Source organism: Syngnathus leptorhynchus, chromosome 1 (genome assembly GCF_054491065.1).
Source record: "Syngnathus leptorhynchus isolate UIUO chromosome 1, UIUO_Slep, whole genome shotgun sequence".
In the NCBI taxonomy this organism is placed as follows: Eukaryota; Metazoa; Chordata; class Actinopteri; order Syngnathiformes; family Syngnathidae; genus Syngnathus; species Syngnathus leptorhynchus.
The window spans coordinates 19,845,456-19,869,879 of record NC_141195.1 but is presented as its reverse complement, the minus strand read 5'-3'; the positions used below and the strand labels follow the sequence as shown (position 1 = coordinate 19,869,879).

The 24,424-nt window shown below is 41.1% G+C and overlaps 1 protein-coding gene across 6 annotated transcripts in view; it reads left to right on the top strand.

Moving 5' to 3' along the window:
- The window catches only part of LOC147062556 (R3H domain-containing protein 1-like), a 32,790-nt gene that overhangs the window by 6,530 nt on the left and 1,836 nt on the right, over nt 1–24,424 (top strand). For 3 of the 6 annotated variants that reach the window (XM_085906058.1, XM_085906049.1, XM_085906066.1), the window contains exons 2-24: nt 137–293; nt 1,554–1,721; nt 4,955–5,044; nt 8,721–8,844; nt 9,431–9,509; nt 9,612–9,671; nt 9,907–10,047; nt 10,196–10,304; nt 10,480–10,575; nt 10,846–10,871; nt 11,123–11,176; nt 11,371–11,603; nt 12,510–12,779; nt 14,136–14,290; nt 15,073–15,177; nt 15,686–16,015; nt 16,095–16,224; nt 17,900–18,054; nt 18,508–18,638; nt 19,897–19,985; nt 22,332–22,510; nt 23,645–23,780; nt 24,252–24,334. In XM_085906058.1, coding sequence (XP_085762184.1) covers nt 1,593–1,721; nt 4,955–5,044; nt 8,721–8,844; nt 9,431–9,509; nt 9,612–9,671; nt 9,907–10,047; nt 10,196–10,304; nt 10,480–10,575; nt 10,846–10,871; nt 11,123–11,176; nt 11,371–11,603; nt 12,510–12,779; nt 14,136–14,290; nt 15,073–15,177; nt 15,686–16,015; nt 16,095–16,224; nt 17,900–18,054; nt 18,508–18,638; nt 19,897–19,985; nt 22,332–22,510; nt 23,645–23,780; nt 24,252–24,334 — 2,904 coding nt within the window. In that variant the 5' untranslated portion in view covers nt 137–293; nt 1,554–1,592. Of the gene's footprint in view, nt 1–136; nt 294–1,553; nt 1,722–4,954; nt 5,045–8,720; nt 8,845–9,430; nt 9,510–9,611; nt 9,672–9,906; nt 10,048–10,195; nt 10,305–10,479; nt 10,576–10,845; nt 10,872–11,122; nt 11,177–11,370; nt 11,604–12,509; nt 12,780–14,135; nt 14,291–15,072; nt 15,178–15,685; nt 16,016–16,094; nt 16,225–17,899; nt 18,055–18,507; nt 18,639–19,896; nt 19,986–22,331; nt 22,511–23,152; nt 23,242–23,644; nt 23,783–24,251; nt 24,335–24,424 lie in introns of those variants that run through there. The other 3 variants (XR_015065525.1, XR_015065526.1, XR_015065527.1) reach the window with 3 other exon arrangements.

The window sequence follows — 24,424 nt, the reverse complement described above, 5'->3', positions numbered from 1 at the left end:
GAATGGGACCCAAAATACACACTCACCGCTATGGTGCTCACTAAAATCTCCTGAATCTACTGTCAACTGCTGCCAATCGTAACCCTTGACCTGTAACACACCACAGCGCTAACTCAAGTGCCTTTCTCCGTGCCAGGTCACCAGGGGTCATGAGGGTGTCGGGGCCCCCGGTTGCCATGCGGAGCGATTGAAGCAGGCATGGACAAGAAATCTCCGGCAGGATCGGTAGGCCTTGTTGACTTCCCCCCCCGACCGCTCATCCTTTGCCGCGACCTTCACCGCTGGCTACGCAAGTATGTCTTTTGTTTGATGTGAATTAATAGAATTTTTTTTCTTTTGCTATCACCTACAAGAGAATCCAATGATTTTTTTTTTCCGCCAATCAAATTCAAGAATGTTTCCATAATGGAAAACCAAGGATGATGTGATGATTCATAAAACAAAACTGGCATACTGAAGTCATTCTCATTCTAGGAAACGACGCATCAACATGAAAATATATTAAAGTCAGAAACCCCCAAAAATGCTGGCATTCCTATCCCAAGGCAAAATGTGTCTAGTGGAATGAATGATGCTGAGAGGGACAGAATACTGATTTACTGGCTCTCGAAAATATCTGTCCAGTAATGCAAATCTTTGAACAGGGCAACTCGAGAGATTTCACCCATCAAAATGTCAGTAAAAGACACTAAATATTCAAAGGAATGTGCAACACTCTAGAGTATTAAGCTGTTTTCCCTCAGAATGTAAAAATAATGTAAAGTAGCAGCAAGCGATGCTTTTGTCAAACAACTGACAGGTCATTGAAATTCCGCAACGAACTCTGCGATGAGATGCCAGCTGTGTTTTTGCGTGCCTCTCGGCCTAGCACAGCATTTGCGCTCTGGAAAAACACTGTGGGAGCGAGCTACAAGTCAATGACTTTGACGTGGACGAATTGACTGTCACTTTTTTTAGTGCTTTTAGCATAAACAGTCAGTTACATGCATAGCTGCACTGCCATCAGATAAGAAAATGGTCGTGATCACTCCTCAACACATTGGTTGACCTTCCTCAAAGCCCCACCTTGAAAGCTCCACTGCACCTCAAGAAATGTCATTTTTTTATGACCTCATCTAAATATAAACTTGCATTGCATGTTTTTGCGATATCCATATTGCATGGGCCAATGCAATATTTTTTTGATATTTTGTGCAGCCCTATTTCTTAAGCGCAAAACGTATTCCGACAGCATAGAAGTAACTAAAATATAGATCTGGATAAAAAAAATTAAAGCCTACCCAATGACCCGAATGAAGCATTATTTTTTTTTTAATTACAGCGTTTGCAATTTGAAAATGATGTTTGACTCCATAATTTTGATTTGAGTTTGATGATTTGTTTAGCCCTAGCAAAGTTTGCATTCTGTTGATTTTTAATTTAAATATATTTTGGTTTTCATGAATAATATGTTGAGAACAGCTAAACCAACTTCAAATGTTTTGCTTTTTCCCCAAAAGAAGAAAACGGCTGTGCCTCACAGTTTGCATCTTTTCTTCGCACATTTCTTTCAGGTTCTCATACTTTGCCAACATTGCCAGTAAGACTTTGCCATGAGAATGTCTGATAAAGTAGACTTCAAAACAACGAAGGTGCCCGAAACTGCCAACGCCGAGGTATTTTCAAAAGATGATGCCACCCAGTCTGAAAATGCTGGCAACGTCACCACAATGGAAGCCAAGGTAAATGAGTAGTAGTTGCTTCTTCTAGATTGTCTTAATAACACAGCATGATAGGAGGTGTGCTCAAGCCACATCTGAAAAGCTAAATGGAAAAGTAAGCTTTGGACGGCAGCCCAGCAAACTGAGTGGGTCGAATGCATTTTATAGGGAATATTTTCCCCACTTTTCTCTGCATGTGACTCTGTAACAAACAATGTCCAACACACAAACTGCCGAAGGGGATATACACGTACTGGCACCTGCGACGTTTGGGTGATTCCCAAGTTGGTGTTTCAGGTCACAAAACAATATATTGTGAAAAATGTCATTATTCCCGACTGGAATAGTAACACGGGGGCTTGGCTCTATTTTTCTGCTGACCACAGTGAATATCGAAATCAATGAAGGAAGTATTGTCCGGCTGTGAATTGCGGAGGCAATCTCGCAATTTGCCCCATTGTGACTCACAGGGCTTCAATTGAATTCAATTAAAGAGAATCAGTGCTGCTTCAATTTCTCACCATTTTTTCTTTTCTTCCAGTATGAACAGTGTTGGGCAAATTATTTAAAAATTCTAAATATAATTAGATACTAGTTACCTTTCCAAAAAAGTAATTGAATTAGGGAAAATAATTACTGCATCTCCTTTGTAAAAAATTCAATGATGTAAAAGAATTGAGATTTTTGCGCATGTGTTAATACAGCTGCATAGAGTAGAAGTACAATGTACGGCTCGGGTTGAGCGCGGACGGCGACGATGATCATTGTTTTGTCTTTGCCACATGACACATTCCCGAAGCTGATTGGCTGACGTGAGGCGTAGCGAGTCAAAAGTTATATTAACGTGTTTTTTTCTTAGCCGGAGGAGAGCCGTGACGCAGCTCGTTGATAGTTGTCCCGGCCATTTCCTCAATTCAACAAGGCATTTTCTTGGTCAGATTCTGATGAATCAGAGTCATTCTTGCAATTTTCCAGCGTCAAAACTGATGCAAAATGAAGAAATAAATAGATAAATACATAGAGAAAAAGATTAATAAAATAATAAATATAACTAATGTCTCAATCCCAAATGAGAAAGCAGGCAGGGGTTTTTTGTTGCTTTTTCCCTTACAGCAACCTATTAGCATCACCTCACAATTAAAAAAATAATAAAAAATTGCTCTACAGCCGTAGGCAAGTGATCACTGAATAGCAGGTGGTGGGTACAAGGGACAGATGACGACGTCACATTCGTGTTATTCAGAGCCATTTTACTCTAACCAACATATTTTCTACATTTAAAGCGCCCCCCCCCCCCCCCTGCCCTCCATTTTAGATCCATAACAAATTGTTCATCTACTTAGATGCCTACTTCCTGTACAAAATGCGAACTATACTGTATGATCGAACATTTGATTCTATACTCGTTCTTTTTTTTTTATATACTCGTCCTGAAATTATTATCAAATGTATGGTAAATTATTCAAATTGGAAAAAACTATTCTGTGGTCTCAATGTGATAGTTAATTCTGTCCCCTAAAATTTGGAATTTCAAATGGTGGAGACAAATTGTGATGGAGGCAAAAATAAATGTAGAGTGGGGATTGCGTGTGCACGGGCGTGCGTATGCATGTGTGCAGTACTGTGTGACTTTGCCACCATCTGCCTCCAGCTCTGCAGCTCCATCCTCTGTTGGTGGCCGCCCTACTTTTGCTGACTTCAGCCCTTTCCCTCTTTCCCATTTCCATTCCTTTATCTCCTGCTGGTATTGTTCATTCCCTACTGGCCCCATGCTGCTCAATTAGCTGGTGTAGCAGTGCACACGCAGTCGCAGCCCTCTCTCACCTTACCCCCACCGCCCCTCCCTTTCCGTATTACCTGATATAGAAAGGGGTGCTGTAGGTCACAGGCAGCGTCCCATTTCAATTTGTATGCAACTTAAAGGCCCTCAAGCTCAGTGAGAGAAAGGGCTTGCTTGGTGGTTGTCCTCTTGATTTTTAGAGGACAGACAAGAAGGACGGATATTCATGCTGGGATTAGCAGGCGCAGTACAGGGCATCGGTACAATTTATACTGGGACGACTCCTGCTAGGTCACCTGCTACCTTCGCCACCTTGTGTCCTCGGCGCACGATGAAACTTTCGAACATGTATTAGTGCCGTGCTCTAGTGCTTCAAAAGGAGAAGCACTGAACCTTAACTTTTACTGTCAGACCCCCCCCCCCCCCATCTCCCTCCCACTCCTGAGTCTGATTCACATGATGGCCGAAAGGAATTCAACTCGAGTGATTGTCACAGAAGAGCACATTATGTAAGAGTTATGTCTTGGAAATGATTTTCACTGTCTTTTCACAACCTTCATAACATGTTCATTTTTCCAATGACTTGTCTGAATGAATAGCGTGAGCGCTGGCAAATTCATTTAAAGCCGTTGTTGGCGGAAAACGAACTCGACATGGTTGTTGTTGTTGTTGTTGGACAGTGACAAAAGAAGATGCTCTGCAAAAAAATAAAATACAGGTTCCAAATAAATTCAGAATCTTCCACTTAAAAATTTTTTTTTCCTCTTTTACGGTGTTTTGGATATGCAGGGTTATGTCGTCCTTTTTCTGCAGATTTCTTGTAGAGTGACAGAAGCCCAAATTGTTGCCCATCCAAGTTTAATCTAAGATCTTTAAGATCTTAATTTCCAAAGTTCATTCGTTTTTGTAATGATTTTAACTTCCTGTATTCTTCCTCCACATAACTTCCCTCCAACTAAACACCTGCTTACACGGTGCAGCCCGTGAAGTACTTGAAGGTATGGATCACTTGACTCGCACGTTTTGAAGTGAAGCATGTGAATCGTTTCCTTGGAATACATTTGAAGCTGCACCTGTGTTTACCGACAGGAATATTGTCAAATCTCATCTGTGTCGATGGCCTATTTGCAATTTGTGTTGTGAAGCGTCAGTGGAGACTGTGGTTGGTTGTTTGCTGCTTTGCTGTCATGCCTCTCCAGGGATAGTTAACGGAAGCATCGGTCTATGGGATGATGACTTCAATTTTGATCAAATTATCGAGTAAATGTTATCATTATAAATCTCAGTCGCTTGACGGTTTTACAAACAAAATAAAGCAACAAAAAAAAAAAAATCTCAGTCACTAGCAATGAAGACAAATCTGCTTGCAACCTGTTTTTGCTCTGCTCGCTTGTGGGTGTCTTTGGCTGCTAATTATCTGTGTGTATGGTTTTAACTGTCTGCTCCCCCCCCCCCCCCCCCCCCCCCTCGACAGCCTAAGACCAGGCTAAAGCTTGTTCGGAGCCTGGCAATATGTGAGGAGTCCTTTCCTTGTCCAATTCTTGAGCCTTCAGCTTCACCTCAGGTAAAAACTCCCTGAGCGTATCTAATACCTCTTTGAATCCATTCGTCATCCCATCAGCTGGACACGCATACGGTAGCTCTATTGGAAGTGCTGACCGGGGTTGAGTTCTTCAATTCGGCTCATTAAAATTGAGATGGAGGACCTCTAGCGAACTATTAGCGCCCTTCCTCTGACAGCTATGATGGAATACCCTGACCATTGCAGCCTGGCGAAAGCATCACATCATCAAAACACAAACGGCAAGCAAAACCATCATTTGTTAATTCAACTATTTTACAGGATCCAAACAAAGAGTCCCCAGCCCCCCCCTCAACCCCGCCCACACCACCAGATCAAACTTAAACTCCATTAAATGCCACTCTGCTCTGCTAATGATATATTTATGCGCCTGCACACACACACACACACACACGCACACACACAGGTGTGTTCGTCCTACGATTTAGCCAGTCAGCACCGTGCCCCATAACCAGAGGGCAATGTTATTCCCACCGCGCTCTCTCATTGCCTGCACTCCCACGACGTCTTGTATTACCGCCATCAATCATGTTGAGGAAATTGCAATTTCCGCACATCACCTACCGACTGCTATGTAGTGCCCTAATTGAATACTCCTGATATTTCCCCCGCCGCAGTTATTGGTAGAGATGCCTCTGAGCGGGGCTGTTTTTGGCAAGCTACCCTGGAGGGGAGCGCTAGTACAATAGGGAATGAAGCAAAACATTAGTTAGGCGGAGCCATTACCGTTGTAATTTCATGAAAATGAGCCAGTGAAAATTGGTATTGTGGTTAAACAGAATTATTTTTAAAAAAAATTGACGCTGTTTCAAGGGTGACAAGTAGTCACTGTGCTGTTTAATAATATAGTGCGTAACACACTAAACATGGACCAGAAGAAGCAAAAAAAAGAAAGGTGATGAAACAAAATCAGGTAAAGACCATTTCCAAAATGCTGGTGTTCCATGGACTACACACATTATTCAGACATTTTGATGCGATCGCAAGAAGAAAAGTGATGACAAATAGAAGAGCGGGATCATGTGAATGGTAACAAAAGAGTCCAGAACATCCCTCAAAGAAATTAAAGGTTAACTCCAAGGTCAATGTACATCACTATCAGATTGCAACATCCTTTGTTGTTTGAGGTAAAGTGGACCTCATGGGAGACAACAAAGGTGCTGTTGAGAACAGCACAAACATTCTCTCTACTGTGAAACATGAAGAAGGCTCTTGTATGTTCTGGTGCTGTATTTCTGTATCCGGCATAGGGTGTCTTAGATCTGTGAAGGGTAAAATAAGATCTCGAGGCGATCATGATATTCTAGGGTGAAATATACTGCCCAGTGTCAGAAAGCTTGATCTCAGTTGCAGGTCAGAGCTCTTCCAGCAGGACAATGACCCAAAACACACAGATAAAAAAGAAAAAAACCTCAGGGATAGCTCAGAGCTAAAGCTAAATCTTATTGAACATCTGCGCTTGGAGATGAAAAATGCCATCTGTAGAAAGCACCCTACTACCTGAGACTACTGTAGCAGTTTGGGCCAAAATGCCTACTGATAGGTGCAGACGTTGCATCAAAACGTTGTGCAACAAAAGACTTGTTCCATTTCTTTGGTTGCTTTGCTTTTTTTTAATAATTCGGTTGAACCACAATTCAAAAGCAATGTCTAATTTTCATTGGAGTATTCATTACGTTTTTATTGATCACTTTGTTCAGTTATTTCTGTGACCACTTGGGTTATTCTTTTATTACCAGAGGGGTGGCTTTTTTTTTATTTTTTTTTAATAAAGTGTGTGGCAATGCATATTTTTAAAAGCAGAAGTTGTCATTTTGGACAAAACACTATTTACATATTTAATATTTCATTCATAATCAGAAAAAGAACGTATGTAAGAATGGATTATGGAGAATTTTTACACATACACTATTAAACTAGTACTTGAATAATTTTTAATTCATCCACCAAATTAGGCTATGGTGTTATTGCAGTTTGTGGGTTGGCAGAATTATGTTGAAAAACTGCTCAGCTGGTTTCCACCGCTTGTGGAGAGATGAGCCGAGGACGAATCTAATAAAGCTTGGCACATGTCTTGATGACAAAATTCCCACACATCCAAAATGAGGTCATCTGCAATATGAAGTATGCACTGTATATGACTTTTTGCTGAGCCAAATTTGAATTGCTGCATGTTTGAGCTCAACTGTGCGAGTCTTTCAATACTCGAATAAGGTCAATCTTATCAGCTTTAAATCGACATATTAATTCAACATTAGAGTCCCATGAGATATAAGAAGCACCCTTAAAGCAAAATGTTCTTTTTCATCCAAGCATGTGAAACTGTAGCTCCTGATGATGAAGTTGACCATTGTTCCTATTAGACATCACTGTCACTCCCTCACTGTCAAATTGCACGTGTTAACAAAAGGCTGTACAAATCCATAGACTGTCCAAATCTGGAAGAACAAAAAAAAAAAAAAATCTGCCCTGACTGGCTGTCAATTCAAATCAAATGCGTTACAGTCAAGAGCCTTTGAATTTTTGTTTTAGATTGACAGCATGTTCATTACACATTGAGAGGGCCATCATTTTCCTGCTGTTTTCCCATTTTTTTTTGTGAAGCAAATGGGTGTCAGTAAACAAATGAGGCAATTCACAAGAGCTGCACATCAACCAGGCGGATTCCATGCGATACAGAGGGTGGCATTAGGCAACAACCGCCACTGCTTCTTGCCAGAATTTTTCTCATTATTGTTACTTTGACAGGAACGTGCAGTCGCTCAAGCGGCATTCAAACCTGACATGTCGACGTCGTTTCAAAATCCCACTTGGGAATTTGCTTGTAAGCAGCTCTCATTAGCTCATTACATTTTACAGATTTTACACCATCTGAAATTGAAGCATTGCATTCTCTTATCTTCAGATTGAGGGATCAGTTTTTGTTATGTGGCCACTCACTCGCATGAATTGTTGCCACTTGGAAGCCATTGAAGACATGTAGAAGTGCTTGAAAAGCAAATCAGGTTCTACCATTACTCTACAGGTCTGTGTAGACAAAGAGCTCTGCTTGGGTTAACCAAGGCAGCCTTTTATTCATTTCCACAAAGGAAGCAAACAAAACCAAAACAAAAAAAAAACCACCCTCCGCAAGCTTGCAGTCAGATTGCAGCAGTTGGCGCTAGAACTTCTCCTGCCAGAGAGGAATTACTGCTAACTCTTCCCACTCTTGAATTTTAAGTAATTAAATGTGCTGTGTTGTTGAACTTGGGGATGGAATTCATGTATTATTCAGATGGTTTAATAAAAACAAGCTAATCTCGATGATTAATTGCTATCGTCATTGAAATTCATGGATGCAGATGCATCGTTACCGTCAAGGAAAAATGTTTGGATGATGAACCATGAGGCTTTTTGAAGTGTTTTCAACATTTGCCTTTATTGTGCATGATGCACTTGAATTAACCTTGAACTTCTGGTAAGATGAAAGGAAAATTGAAAGCTTAATTTACCTTCTAAAATTATTATTACGCTTGTTTGCTATTGACCCTCCTCCCCAAAAATGTCAATAGCAAGCAATCAGGCTTTTTGTGTGCTCCGCTTGAAGATTCAGTGACTAAATCAACACCTCGTTAATATAGAATGACAACAGTTCCTTCTTTGTTTTTGCCCACTTAAGGATGAAATCCTCCTTCGGATGTTGGAAAAGGATGACGGAGCCGCACAAAACCAGGCTCAGAAGGAAGTCGTCTGCGACAAGGTGAACAAAGCTGACAGAACGCAGAGGAAAATGCTGTGCAGAGGTGAGAAAATAGAAACAGCCTCCAGTGAGGGCTTTGCTCGGTGCAGATCGCTCACGACCATTTCACAACCAACGCACTTCATATTTTCTTGTTTTGTGCCTGTGTGGATAGGCCCAAGTTACACTCCCGTTTGTCCAAAAGTGCTTCTCTATTTTCAATTATATCTTGTGATGGGCAGATAATGAGTGTGATTCAGTTAATTGCGGTGGGCTGAAAAGTGTAAAGCAATTACACGGATTCCCACAAGGATAAAGTTGCCACCCTTTGGTGGCGGGAATACCACTGATGAGGCAAGGCCCCAATTATAAGTCCCAGACGCTTTCTCGGTCACCACCACCACACTATTGTTTGCTGAGTGGGTTTTTGTCTTTTGAACCCTTGCTGATACAGTTGCACAATTGAAATTCAATTTAAAAAAATAATAATATGGAAATTGGAAAACAATATCGATTTTAATTTTAAAAAAAAAAAATTTATTTTTTTTTTTCCCCCCCTCTCCTCTCCCTTCCTCTGCCCACCTCCATTTTTATTGGCTTTTACGAAGAAGTTCTCACAGGACTTGTAATCTTTTTTTTTTATTTATTAGATTCCAGTCAAGACTACACTGATTCAACAGGAATAGATCTTCATCAGTTTTTAGTGAACACGTTAAAGAGCAACCCCAGGTAAGTACACTCAATTTTACGCGGACTTTGGGGTTCTGAATTTGGGAATTGCGTTCACCCCGAAAGCACGTTATATGGAAAGTCTTTGTATTATTTTCTTAGGGACCGAATTATGCTGCTGAAGCTTGAGCAAGACATCTTGGATTTCATCAGCAATAATGAGTGAGTCCTGTTTCTGGTTTTATTAAATTTCATCCCTCTTCAAGTGTTTGGCTCCAATTTCACTTTCTAATCCTTGATGGTGCTTACTAATTGTGAGAATGAATCAAATTGTTTTTGCATCATTTTGAAAGGAGTTCAGTGATGCTTGTACATTTGTGCTGGGATTTCTGTTTTATCTAAATTGATGTAAGAGATGAGCTCTACTTTTGACCCACTCCTCTCTGTCTCCTTTTAGAAGTCAAAAGAGAACGTTCCCACCCATGACGTCCTACCACAGGATGTTGTTACACCGTGTGGCTGCCTACTTTGGCATGGACCACAATGTGGACCTCACTGGAAAGTCAGTTGTGATCAACAAAACTACCAACACAAGAATGTAAGCATCTGTCTGCAAATTGTTACACATGTCGCCAACATGCGGGGCTTTTTTTTTTTTGCCCTCAAGTTGATTAACATATGTTGCTGTCAACATCTGCCTGAAACGAAGCGCGCCTCCTTAACCGTTAAAAATTCCCCACTGACAGCCCCGATCAGAAATTCTCTGAGCACATCAAGGATGACAGGGCAGACGATTTCCAGAAACGCTACATTCTTAAACGAGACAACTCCAGCTTTGATCGTGACGACAGCACGGTAGGTGTCCCAACCCTGCTGCCACCACCAAGCTGTCACTTTTATTTCTGATATGTCGGTACGAGTGGGACAATCTGGCATCCCCGGTAGAGCTGCTAAAAAGCCGTGTGTGGGTGTGTGTGCGTGTGTGGGGGTGGGTGGGTGTGCGTACGTGCGTTTGCTGTGTCCTTGCCAGATTCGGATGCGTTTGAAAGCAGACAAGAAAAGCAAATCGATGGAGGAGCGAGAGGAGGAGTACCAGCGAGCCAGAGAAAGGATATTTGCACATGATGTGAGTTCTTCTTGTGTGGGCGGGATGGGGGAGGGGGCCCATGCTGCACAAATCTAACACAAATCTATTCGTGTGCAAATTCAACTCATTTTTACCAGCAATTATAGTGTTGGTTGAAGTGTTTAGAGATGAGAATCTTCCAGGAATGGAATTGATTTGATATTTTTAAAAGATCTGCAACCAATGACACCACATGTAAATGCTACATTTAAGACATTAACAAGCTAATTAATACGATGATCAATGATCTAATTTAATTTTCACTCATAGGGTGATCACTTCATATTGGATCAAAGGTAAGATGCATAATATACATGATGATAGTTATCAATGTCTTTGCTTGTCGAGTCTCACGAGAATAATTTTCACAGTCAGTGAGTGCATCCTTTAATATGTAAATACAACTCATCTCTAATGAGGATGAAGCCCATTTCTATTTTGAAGTGTGCCGAATTGTGCTTTTATTGTAAGAGCAGCCGTTGCTCTTGATTGGTGCAGATCATTTGTCAGCGTTCTGCTACTAATTTTTCCTACCCCTCCCTCTTAGTGCTCAGAATGAAGACACATGTACACGTACCCAGCACAGGCGGCAAATTTTTAGGTAAGCACCCCCCCCCCACAAGACGTCATTGCAATGAAATCGAAAACAAAATAAAAAAGGAATTCTTTATTTCGAACACCGAGTCTTGGTACCAACATTATTCTTGACGACCCAAGGAGATTTGAAAATCTACATGATCAGATGTGTGTACATGATTCTTAATGCTGACTGAAAGAATGACTAACTCTGACCAGGTCATGGGCCGGACCGTCAGGCGCCAGCTGGCAGAGCAGCTCTGAGACAGAGACGCTGCTACGAAACGGCGAACCCCGACCCTGGAGCAGCACTGACAGCTCGGACAGCTCTAACCGCCTCGTCCCACGGCCTGCCATCACCAAGGCCAGCAGCTTCAGCAGCATCTCCCCCGGCCTGGCACGAGGAGATAGCACCGCCAGCAGCAAGAGCACCGGGAGGCTTTCCAAAACAGGCAAGAAAGAAGACGCACAAGCCATTGTTCTTCAAATAGCTTCAACCTCTTTGAAGAAATCATAACAAATGAATCAATATTGCTTCATTGATTAGCAAGAGGAAAATTGATTTCACTAAACGGCGATAAATGGGAAATCCTTTTTTAGCTGCATCTTATACTTTGGAGACAGAAATTCTACCCCACAAGATGTATGAGGATTTAACACAAAGGGGTTAGTCAAGCAGATATCTCATTTTCACTCTCTCTTTCTGCCCTCAAACAACTGTCCCATGCACAAATACGCATGCGATCTCTACATAAAATAGGTACCCATAAAAAAGTTCAATAAATTCAATAAAGTGGAGTTTATGAACCTAATCCTTATTTTTAGTCAAGGAAACAATTTCCTGCCTCGTAAATAATATCCTTATCCTTATATCTTCATATAGAGTAATTGTTTGAAGGACATATGCGCTCATCTTCAAAATTGTATTTAAAACACAACTTCTTTTTTTTTTCCCTGTATATTTTAAGTCAAATCTAAATGTTACTGTCTACTGTTTCAATACCCAGTTGGAAGATGCAAAAATTTAGATAAAAATCCAGTGCAAGCTAGTCCACGTTCAACCTCACAGACTGCCAATGGCCGATCTGAAGCTGCATCGTTTCTATTTTGCTCAGCATTTTGTAATTACACAGGGACAAATCAAGCACAGATGGTGCAGAACTACCAATTCCTTCTTCAACGCGTCCCTCAAGAGTCCATCCAACCGCTGCTGTTATTAAGCTGTGAATAAGCTCCACTGCTTAATTATCACCATCTATTCTTTATCACCCCCATTGACAGTTAATTCTCACGTCATGCTGCTGCTTGGATAATAAAGATGAAATATGTATGAAATTCTCTTTGTTTGGTCATTCCAGGTTCAGAATCATGCAGTAGCATTGGTTCTTCATCCAGTTCGATCTCCCATCCCCACCGTCCTTTCACCGTGTCAGTCTCGTTACGGCCCAAAATCTCTGGCACGCCTTTAATCCACCAAGCTGCAGACACCAAAGGCTCAGCATTTCCTGACATGATCAAGAGTGTCCCGTTACAGCCTACGCCTTCTGCCGATGCAACAAATTATTATGTGATGTCACTGGAGGCTTCGGGGATACCACCTGGCAGCATTCTGGTGAATCCGCACACAGGTATCTATGCTCATTTATTGTGCAGTATATAGTGGTTAAATATTGAAATTTGTTCAATCGTTTTCAAAAATATAAATTATAACATGTTCAACTATTATTGGTAAGATAAGCAATGCATTCTGGGAACAATGCAATTTTTAAAACAATATATTTACGGATCGACTGGGAAAAAGTTTTTTTTTTCATTATGATCTTTTAAATACATTGCCCAATTAATCTATATTCTCCTGCAGATTACGAGGGAGTGAAAAATGGTAGAAACAAATATGTATTGATGTAAAAATAAACAGACCACGATATTCTGTGGGTCTTGAAAAATCGGTCAAAATTCTCTAAAATCGCTGCCGTTCGAGAGTTGTGCAAATAACTAGCATTGAAACAGACCAACTGACTCATTACAAGTTGGAAGAAAACAACTGTGATGCTAATTAGAGGGCACACGTTGGTTCAACATGTTATTATGTCCAATTATGTCCAATTCTAGGCGCGACATCATTTTTGTTCAGAACTGTTTTGTGAGGTTTTTTTTTTTTCTCCAAATAATTTTGTTGAACCATAATTCAAAAGCGCTGACTTTTTTTCAAGGGCTAATTTTCATGAAATTATAACTCTGTCGACGTCCCTATTCCGTGAAAAATAGTTATTTAACTGCTATTAAAGCAATTAAATGGCAACTAATCTGCATGCATACAACACACTGCCCTTAAGAGGCCAAGAAACAGTGTGCTCACTTGGCACACTGTGAGGACAGCACAGGGTGACTGGGGCTATAATTGTGCAACACAGCGAATCAATAATAAAATGAGTTGACAACATCTTTAATTATGAATTTTTATTGGTTGATTTTTGCAGCTCAAGTTTGCTCGCTGATATAAGTGTAGCCCTTGCAAGCTAGACCCAATCCTGTACCAGCCCTAGGGTCTGGTGGGTAGGGCCATTCACCGTGACTTGGCTTGGCTCAAGGAATCAATAAATCAAATTGGCTTACTTGCTGTGATGTATCCTTCCTGTGCAATGTCACAAAATGGTACCCAGGAGTCTGGAATTTTAAATTCAGTTTTAAATAACTAGACACACGTATCATTAAAACACCAACAACCAATGGCAGCGGAAGCATTTATTTAAAAATCAACCTTTCTTTTTTCGACGTCACACCTTCTCTTCGTTGATTCAAACTATCTGCATAGGTTTGACTCGCCTCAGAAATGTCCATCAATGCAACTCCTCACTAAACTCTTTGACTGTTACTGGCGCAATGTTTTTTTTTTCTTTTTTCCAGTGTGTTTACTTTGCATCATACAAGCTCATGTGGGTTCTTTCACCCGTTTGTTTTCTCTTTTGAATTTCTCACGGCAGGAAAACCAATCATTCATTCTAATAGCACTGCTGTAGCTTATAGTCCGGCCAGTGTCGCAGCTCCTGCCGGCAGGGGCCCCCACCAAGGAAAGGTGCTACAGCAGCCAACCTCTGCTGCAAGTCAGCAACAGCACATCAATGCCCTCCACTCCCAGGTCAGCAAAAATAGATACATTTTATTTTAGTTTTTAGTTTTTTTTGTTCAATGTCCCAAGGTTGTTGGGGCAGCAGCCTTAGTATAAAAGCTCAGACGTCTCTAACCCCAGCCACTTCATCAGCTCTTCCAAGGGAAGCCCCTCCACCATCATAAGGAGACTGCTTAATCCACCCATTTTTTTATCCATCTCTGGTGGTGCTTATTTTATCATTCTTGCTGTCCACTGAAAATAACATCACAATTGCACAGGGAGTCATATTCCACATACGCAAGATTAATCAGAATACTCTTTGTTTTATGCTGCCCCAATAGTTTATACTATTGTAAAGACGTTTTTTTTAACTCTACTTCCACTTTAATTCCCTTTATACAAGTAGGTGTGTCTTTAAAGAGACTGTCCACACTTCAAATTTGAAATTAAATATCCAAGCCCTTCTGAATTTGACAAGTTAAGCTGCAGGCAGTAATAGTAGAGGCTCATTTTCATGAGATAGGACAGCCCCCTCAAAACATATTCACTGAGCTTTTTGTTAAAGTGATGTCTTGCTGTCATGTCCTGCAATTCTTCATCAGTGGTATTTGGACACCTGGGAAATGTTTCACTTTATTTAAAAAATGCATTAGTTGTTTCATAGTCTGCTACTATGGTCGTGAACTCCATTTGTCATTTTACAATGGAGTGCTTGATGGTCGGCAGGGCTTAGCCAAGTGCTCGAGACATTAGAGTATGGCATCCTTTCTCCTCATCTCAATTGTTTTCTTCTTTCCTTGTCTCCTCAGACTATGTGTCATCCATTCCAGCCATCTTCAGAGCCTGTGTATAACCCAACAGTCTCTTACCATCTTCCTCCTCAGTTCCCACCAGCTAACCAACAATACACTGTGGTACGTAACTTCATTAATATCTTTCTCTGCCGATTACAAATCAGTCATTTTTGGCCATACATGTTTAATATTGTAAGTCACTGAACATTTTTGAGGATCACTGTAAGTGGAAAGTAAATTGGGAAAACGGATGGCCTGATTTGTGACCTGGTTTTAGTTAACTCTGTGGCTTCCGCAACTAATTATGCCTGTCGAAATCTCCATTAATATTTAATTCATCACCAGATGTTAGTGTTGAATAATACATGACGGAAAACATTATTTTTACAACAACATGTCGGAAGAGACTTTAAGTTGTTGTGTGGTATTGGTATGGATTGATGAAATCCACTTTTTGGCTCCTTTTGTCTGTCTAATATTCAAACTACAGCCAAAACAATTTGACCCTTCTTGCTTTAGCGCTTGGCTTGAATTAAAGTCTTTAATTGACCTTTTTATGTTGCATTAGTCAGTTATCCCAGCTTATTGTTACTGTGGACGTGCAACTGATTTGAAATCTCTTCTCCAGCCTGAAATGCTCAACACCCAATTCAGTCACATGACTCTGGCACAGCAGTCCCCCAGCAACGGTGGAGCGCCGGCCGCAGACCCCCGCCATTATACAGCAGTGTACCACCATCCCGCCCCTGTAGTGTTACATGGAGCACACCAGCAAGTTTCAAACTACATGGTCGCCGGACCCACAGGGGGGCACCCAGGGATGCTCCAAGGCCAGCCTGTACCGCTTCCAACTCCAGGACCCCACCATAGCTACCCCAGCAGCATGACTGGTTATGCAGCTTGTCCTGGGTCCAGTCTGAACCAGCAACACACTTTCATTCATCAGCCGGTCCAGCAGGTAGCTCAGCAAGTGTGCATCGGTCAATTCCATTTGATCAAATGCTTTTGATGTTTGAATGTGTTTTGTGCTTCTGCAGATATCCACATGCTACTGCTCATCCACCCAGCATCCTCACTGCTCCAGCCAGCAGCAGCAGCATTACCGTCCGCCTGTAAACCATTCGCCGCATAATGGCCCTCACAGCCAAACCTTGGCCCAGCAGCAAGGTACAACTCCTACAATTAATGATTTCTTGCCCTTGACATCCTTGTTGAGCTTGCGTTAGAGTCATATTCCTTTATTCTATGAACACAAAATGAACTACAAGGTCTGCAGGTTTTGGATGTGAAGCAACAGCAGTTACCTTGATTGCTTTGGTATCATGCTGTGAAAAGCACAGGCATGTTGTTTGAAGAGTCTCTTCGAGCTTTTTCGTTGTTTTTCATCCAGAAGCAAGATCCTCCACATGCCACGGTTCACCTTGGGAAAGGGCACAGAGTTGCTCTATCCTCCCCCACCCTCGGAGTATTTTTGAGTCTAGATTACTCTGCAGGGGCTTACTTGTTTGCTTCTTCTCTTGTCACCTCACTGCCACCACTTCAAACATAAAACCACACGCACAAATGTGCACTCTGTATACATCTCCTGCAGTGTTTGCCAAGTTGGGTTCAATAGTTGGACAAATTTAGATGCCTTACCACAGCAAAGGACATCAATTACTTCTAAGTGAATAATAACGCGTGTCCCCGCTGTCCCTAATTACTTAAAGGAAAAAGCGTGCACTGCAAATTGTAGGTGCTGAACACCTAACTGCATACAGTAGGCTGGAGTAGAATCTCCTTGAATATCTTAGCATTTGTTTAAAATCTACTCTTTACATCCTTGCTCAGCCTCATTATCAGATCAAAGAGGAATACCGATGAGAGGCGGGATGCGGGGCCGGGACGCTGTCTGAGAGGCCTCTATGAATCTCACAGTGAACCGGTCTCTTTTTCAGCCCCTCAGTTTTCACCTGCAGGCCAAAGCCGCTGACGGTTTCTCATAAATAGACAATGGAAGGGCAAAATCAATTTGAAACTCCCGATTAGTTAGAAGGATTTAATCCCGACAAACCGGCGTCAATCAAAAACAGCGGAGGAGAAAGTCAGTCATTATCTGCGTCGGAGGAATCACAATCATCTGCCGCCTGCTGAAATGGAATAAATCTGGTGCATTTAAGATTGCGGTCATTTCATGCTCGGTTTGGGAGAGAAAGTGGAAGAGGTGGGTTGGATAAAAATAGCTACCTCCTTTGCTCCATGGGGGTGCTTTCATTGTTTCATTGTGTCTTTCTCCCGGGAGGCCTACTGCAGACACCTTCACAAAAGCATGCCCTCTCTTTTGTCGCTCGCAGCACCTCACGTGTGTCGCTAGAGACTGAATTTTCAAATGTCTTGCCTTGTCACCTTGACAGTGTGCCCCTCCAGCCAGGAGCCAGCGCCACCATTTCATGCCATTTGGGAATATGGCCCGCTAGTCTGATCGCCTAGGTGTTTTTTGGCGTTAATAAGAAATTGATGTTTGTTTGGGGCTTTTTTTCCTCGCAACATTCATTTGGTCACTCATGTTGCTGTTTCAGGCCCCTGCGGGCTAAATCAGATATATCGACTTTCTCATTTACCCCAAATGCCTCCACCTTGCTCTTCTGTAACAGCTCAACTCACCGCACAGCTCAAGTCCCCGTCTGTTTTATCCTCCCTGCTGATGCACTGCATGTTTCTTGTTGGTGGTTGTTTATCCTGAAAAGACCCTATTAACCGGAGTCCAGTCTTTGTGGCCAAGCATTTCAATCCCCAATTTGACTCCACTGCTCTGTCCACTTGTTGTGGTGTGGCCTGAGTGCTTTGCTTTTCTTTTTGTCAGTGCACCAGCCTGTGATGTCAAGCCCAGCATCTTACCAGACTATAGTGGGCATGCAGCCAACACTCAACATTGCTCTCACTGGTGTCCAGCAAAGCAGCATTAGCAGTCAAATGCAAGGCATGATGGTCCAGTACTCTCCAATGCAGTCTTATCAGGTATGGACGGTCAGCCACATTTATATGGTCACTTGGACAATGACATGAAATGCAAGAGCTATACAAAAAATTCTGCCTTTACAAAGATATTGATGTTCAGTTGATTCATACTGTCGGAGTTTTTTAATCGAATATTTTGACTCTGCATGATTTTGTGGCGGTCTGTGGAGATCAGTGGAGCTAAACTAAAATGTATAAAATGAATTCAATTAAAATGGATTTACTGGTAAATCCACAGAAAGTGAGGAACTAAAAATATGCTTGTTGAATTTAGTTGTATCAATTTTGTGATGTATCTAAAGAAATTAAATTTGTATTATCTAATAAAAGAATTCTTTTTCTTTCAATGTGCAATATGCATATTGCATGGGCCAAGATGGTGATATTTATATTTTTTCAATATATTGTATAGCCTTAGTTGCTATACTAATGTATGTCGTTGGTCCATCGCAGGTGTCCTTACCACAGCATACGGGGCCAATGTTGGTTTCGTCATGCCCGCCAGGACAAGGTGCGGTAGCAGTCGCTGGTGTCCAGCCCTGTTACAGCCTTCTCCCTGCTCCGAACCAGCATACTACCATGAGGTAGCATCCAAATACTGATGCGCATGCACATGCACACTTTCTTGTTGAAACAATTGCCCTAATGTACTTTTAATATGTATGTAAATTCAGTTCAGTCCAAAATACTAATTTAGAAATAATTCATGCATTTTGTTGTTGATCTTTTAATAGGTCAATTTGTGTGCTTTGATTTGTGATGATTTCAAAACAAGCAAGTTTTTTTTTTTTTTTGCTGCGCCTTGTTTGTGAAGGTGCTTCTTATTAAATGAATCGTCAAAGCACCATTTGAGCATAGTTGATCTCTTTTAATAGGTCAAATTATGTGTGATCAAAGTTTTTGCTGTCAAAAAAATATATATGCAGGAAACACTGCGCCTTACTTGTGAAGGTGCTTGTTATTTGATGAATCCCCAAAGCACCATGTGAGCGCAAGTCTTCAAGATGGCATTACCTCAATACTCTGCGTGGCGCGCCTTTTGTGCAACTGATAATTGTCGTCTGAGAGACCTTTTTGCAATTAATTGCTTTTTGGCCATTTTTCGTCTTGGCTGCGCTTTCGTGGAGTCGTGCGGTGCGGTGCGCCAGGCTCTCGTTATAACAGATTGATAGAACTAGTTCACAGAACGCAAACCACGTAATTAGTTTCTGCCTCCACGGATCCAATCAGTCTGGAAATTGGTGATTGTAGTGCCTCTGGGACCATTACACCAGGCAGTACAGTATCTGTGGCAAACCAAAGACAGCGAGGGACCGAAGCAAAGAAAGCCCGCGCGTTCCCGGATAGGTCACATTGTCATTGTTTCAGGTGTGAAATTAGGCAGTTTTTTAGCTGGACAGACCGTGCCGGAATGATTTATGCGGTAGCATCGGAAGCGCTCCACCGCTTCTCCCACAAGGGCTGCCTGTCCACCTGCAGTCTGTGTTTCGCCAGCTGTACACAAGTCCCCACAGGCAGGCTGCTTACAGAGCCGAGCGCCTGCTTTGCAGAGAGATTTACGTTCACTTTCAAATTTAATTCACCAGCTGTAATGTTGAGCTCGCACAACTCCTCCTTATGGGTGCCAGGTTGCTTCAACACATTCACTACTTTTCCTCTGAACTTCTTTGACGTGATGAGATCAACTCTGTGTTAGACATTTTTGAATCGATAAAGGGGCATATATTTAATGTAAATATCGCCCCCTTCCGCACAAATCCGACATGTCCTCAATTATAGATTTCAGTTGCGTTTTAAATGATGGTGGTGAAGATATTTGCCTGAAAGTACCTTTCTTCGCAGTTCCACTGTGAGTTTTCTGCCCTCCCCAATGATGGAGCAGCTCAATTTCCCTCAGAACTCTTCTTCCTGTGTTGCCCAGCAGAACACAGGTCAGTCATTTTATCTAAAACCAGTCGTTGTTGCATTACACCAAATGATGACATTAAAGTCACGTCTGGATATGAGTTGGAGTTGTATATGTTCTGATCTCTTTGGCATGAGTTGTGAATAGTGCACATTATATACATTTCATCACATTGATGCATCATAAAGGAAGAAATGTCTTACCAATATGCTGAAAAATAACTTCTATTTACTGTTTATATCTGCCTCTGTGGAGAGAACTGTGCTCAATTTTCTCTGATTAACCGCGATTTTTCTTCATAGCCATAATCTAGACACCAATAATAAAATTATCTCAAACGAGTTTGTATAATGTATGCGTGCCTGACACAAGACTCAATTTAACACCACATATTACACATGAAAAATGGAATGTTGTTTTAGTTCATGACAATGAGGCTATAGCATAAAGTAAAGAAGCCCCCCCCCCCAGTAAATCAGTTACATTGATACCATATAATCAACTACAAATTTATTTCTTACATACTGTGTATTATGTTTGTAATAAAATACAACTTTGCAGACCATAAAAACAATGATTTCATGATAAATGTGCATATTGTAGGTCTGTCAAATAAGAAAAATATAAAGGTTTATCCATGTGGCCCACAGAGGCTCAGGTGTGTTTGTTTCTTATAAACAGATTCTTTTGTTGTTGTTGTCTGAACAAAAGAATCGTTTATATTATTATGAAGATATGATGAATCTCATCGAAATAAGTGTTTGTTTCCTCTCAAATGCCCCTTATTATCCATGTGTGAATGTTGAGTGGTGGGAGCTATTATTTCAATCCATCAGGACTGAGGTCAGATGAAGGTCACGTGGCAGCCTCACCTCAAGCATCTCCAGTAAAAACTCTTAATTGGCTCCTTCAGGCATGGGAATAATCTGAATTTTAAAGTGGATGTCAACTCAAAGGATTTTTTTTTTTTTCTTATAGAATACACTATAGTGTAAGCAAGAGTAAAAACCTGGTATTCTGCTTAACATTACATTTTCAGGAAAAGAATAATTTATCAACCTAAGGACAGCGCCATATTAGAAATGACCATTCTGTTTTTACATGACCAAATTAATGGTGCGTTCAGAAAATATGCTCACAGCACGGCCAATTGGAAATTCAATGAGTTACTCAAATTTGCCATTGGGAAATTCAGAGTGCAGTAAAAATGGAGAGCCGGCGTGTGCACTCAAACACCCTAACTGAAGACACAATGAGATAGGGCACTTGGAAATAAATGGGAGGAAGGCATATACTTGCTTTCAACTCACACACTCAGAATACTCTAGTGCACAGGCGTCATAGAGACTTAACGAATGTTGATATTTTTATTTGACCAATTGCATTATAATATCACAAAGACACAGCTTATGTGTTTGAAAGAGAGAAAAAAGAAAAAATACACACCCAAATAAGACAAACATAATTAATAAAAGATTTTAAAAAAGTAAAAATAGAAAATAAGAAACATTAAAATTGGAAGATAGTTTCAAAGTTTTAACATCTTATTTTGTGAGTAGATCTACGATGATGAGTGAGTAAATGCCATGTTTTTATTTATTTTCTTACAATAAATACATGTCGGACTAAAGTTTAAAAAACACTACTAAGTAAATCTGCAGATTTTCGATTTAACTGGAAGCGTATCTTGGATTGACCGCTTTACGTCTGTAATCTCTCTTGTCCCTTTTTTTGTTGATTTGATTAATTGATATAAACATTGGCTTCTGAAATTGGATTTTTACCTGTTGTTAAACCATGTGTCAACATAATTTTTAAAGTATTGAACTGAAGGATGAAGTGTTTTTGATGTCGGCACAGATGAAGGAGCCTCCCCTTATTTTAATTCCCCCCCCCCCTTCCTCCATTCCCATCAGTCACATTCACGCAGCTCAAACTAATTAGGTAATTGGATCTTCCGGATCATCACAGAAGATTTAGCAGGAAGAGAACGACTCAATTATAGCCCCTATGGATGTGCCTTTATAATCGAGGCACTTAAAATCTAATTGCCGAGCAGCTAATAGTGTTGTTTTCACGGATGGGATGTGTAGGTGAACCAAATTGCTGGAAAAGAACTTTTGAGCAAACACGCATTTGCACAAACAAATACACTCAGTCTAAATGCATTAATGAGGTTGTGTGATGAGCTGCGTTAATAAAAAAAAAAAAAAAAGGTAAACGTGCTGAAAATCTGCTTACCAGCCACACCGAATTAAATTGTATCATGACTGCTTGAGCTGATTAGCATTTTTTTTTTTTTTTTTTTTTTTTCCCTGTACAAATTTGTACCAACCGCCTGTTTTTTTGCGTTCCTTTTAATCGTGTGCAGGGTTGTTGCCTCCGGCCCCCGGCAGCAGTATGATGATGCTGCAAATGGCAGCTCCCCCCTGCCAGCAGCCCCAGGCGTCCTCCCCTTGCCAACAAAAGCAACCCAGTCACAAACACCTGGGCCCCGAGCACCACCGTAGCCGCCGAGCAGATCACCCGCTGCCGTCTGACAACATGCAGGTACAAATGCAGGAAAATACACATCCAAAATGCTAGGCGCTTTACCATTATGATCCAAATTGAATTTGGGCTCAATGACCCAGACTGTACCTTGTGTTTGTAAACTACTCCGGATAATAAGTATGTTTTCAGGTAGTATTTGAAAAATAACCTGCAATGCTAAAAGTGAACATGAAGACTTATTAAGTGACCTAATCCACATCTTGATAACACTATCACAAAATAAAATACAAACACTAGGTAACAATGCGTGGCATTAAAGAGACAGAAGCATTTTGCGTATTTGGAGATGAATAGCATCAATACAAAAGCAAGAAACTTTATCAACTCCAAAATCTGTGTACTCCATTTTAGAAGTTTATAATAAATAGTTATATAAAAATATTTAGATGCAGCAGACCACTTTTCTTTGCGCCTGCCTGTCAATGCAAGTGAACTGTTCCCTCTCACATACTGCTCTGAAAGTGGCCCAAAAATCCGATTGTTTTGAAATAATCAGCCAGCAACAATGTTGATGAACCTAGCCTGATAAAACCTTTTTTTTTTTCTTTCCTTGAAACGTGCGCCTTGAAAATGATTATTTTTTAATCATATCCAACACTGTCGTCCCCTGTAAAATCAATTTTTGGTGTGCATTTTAAGCTGGACCAGTCAGGGGATAAACAAAGCTGAACCAATGAGAGGACGGAAAAATGTCGTTCCACTCTGAGGATTCATGAAGGCACAGAGAGGTGAATATAAAATCTGGTTTCAAAAAACAAAAAAAGAAACGGCGTGTGTGCGTGCTTGCTTGCTTGATGCAAGCACTTGGTTTCTGATGGCATTCGGCAAAGAATATTCATCCAGCCATTAATTCTCAACCGCTTCTCCAGAATCAGGTATTTAGCTTTAGCAGAAAATCCCAAACTTCCCTCTCCCCAGCCACTTCTTTCAGCTCATCCCGAGCAATCCCAAGGCGCAATGCCAGGCCAGCCGGGAGACATAATAATAAGACATAATAAAAGCATTAAAGAGTAATGGTACATTAGTGATGTAGAGCGGCGGATGCAGTTAAGGCATTTGTTTGTTTTTGAATGAAAGTGTTTGTGTTTCCCCCTATTGTTCCTGACTGCACCACTGGTCTATTACGTGTAGAGCAGCCTGCCCTCATCCCCGATGCTCGCGTCTTCATCGGGACCATCGGCCAACATCAAAGGCATCTCGTCCATCCCCGTCATGGCTCACCAGCGACAACTGCAACTCCCTACAGACTTCTGTCACAGCGGACCAGGTCAGTAAATGCTTCGGGATTCACCGAGATGTTAAATTGCCATTTAATATTGAGATGATATTCTTCCAAATTCATTTGTATTACAAGAAACATGATGACAATTATTATGCATAAAGGATCACATAAGCACTACAGAATAGCGACCTCAATATATCAAATAGGGCTCGACAGAGTGGAAAGGGAGTGATTTTGATCACAGCCAGAAGTTGAAGTTAATACCCAAACCTAGACCGACTGAAAGCACCACTGTACCCACCCTCCAAAGTATTTTGCAATTATTATTTCTAAAGCCATTTAACAAATGGATTAAAATGATTACTCTTGTACAAATAAAGCCCTACATGTAATCAACAGTTCAGCCCTGCAGTTAAATAAATAAAAATGGTCTATTGTACACGGCAATTAAAAAGAGGGCCCAAATGAAGAATGTTGTAAAAGCTCGTCATGTCTAATTGTCGTGGGCACGTCTAGGTGAAGCCCACTACTCTCTCTTGGGCCAGCCCCTGCAGTACAAGCCGCTCATCCACACCGCTCATATGGTGACCAAACATCAGGTATACTAATTGACTCTTATTTGACCCATACTAATCGTCAGACAGATGTTTTGGGGTATCCCAACAGTAGCCTCCCGCTAATATCCGATA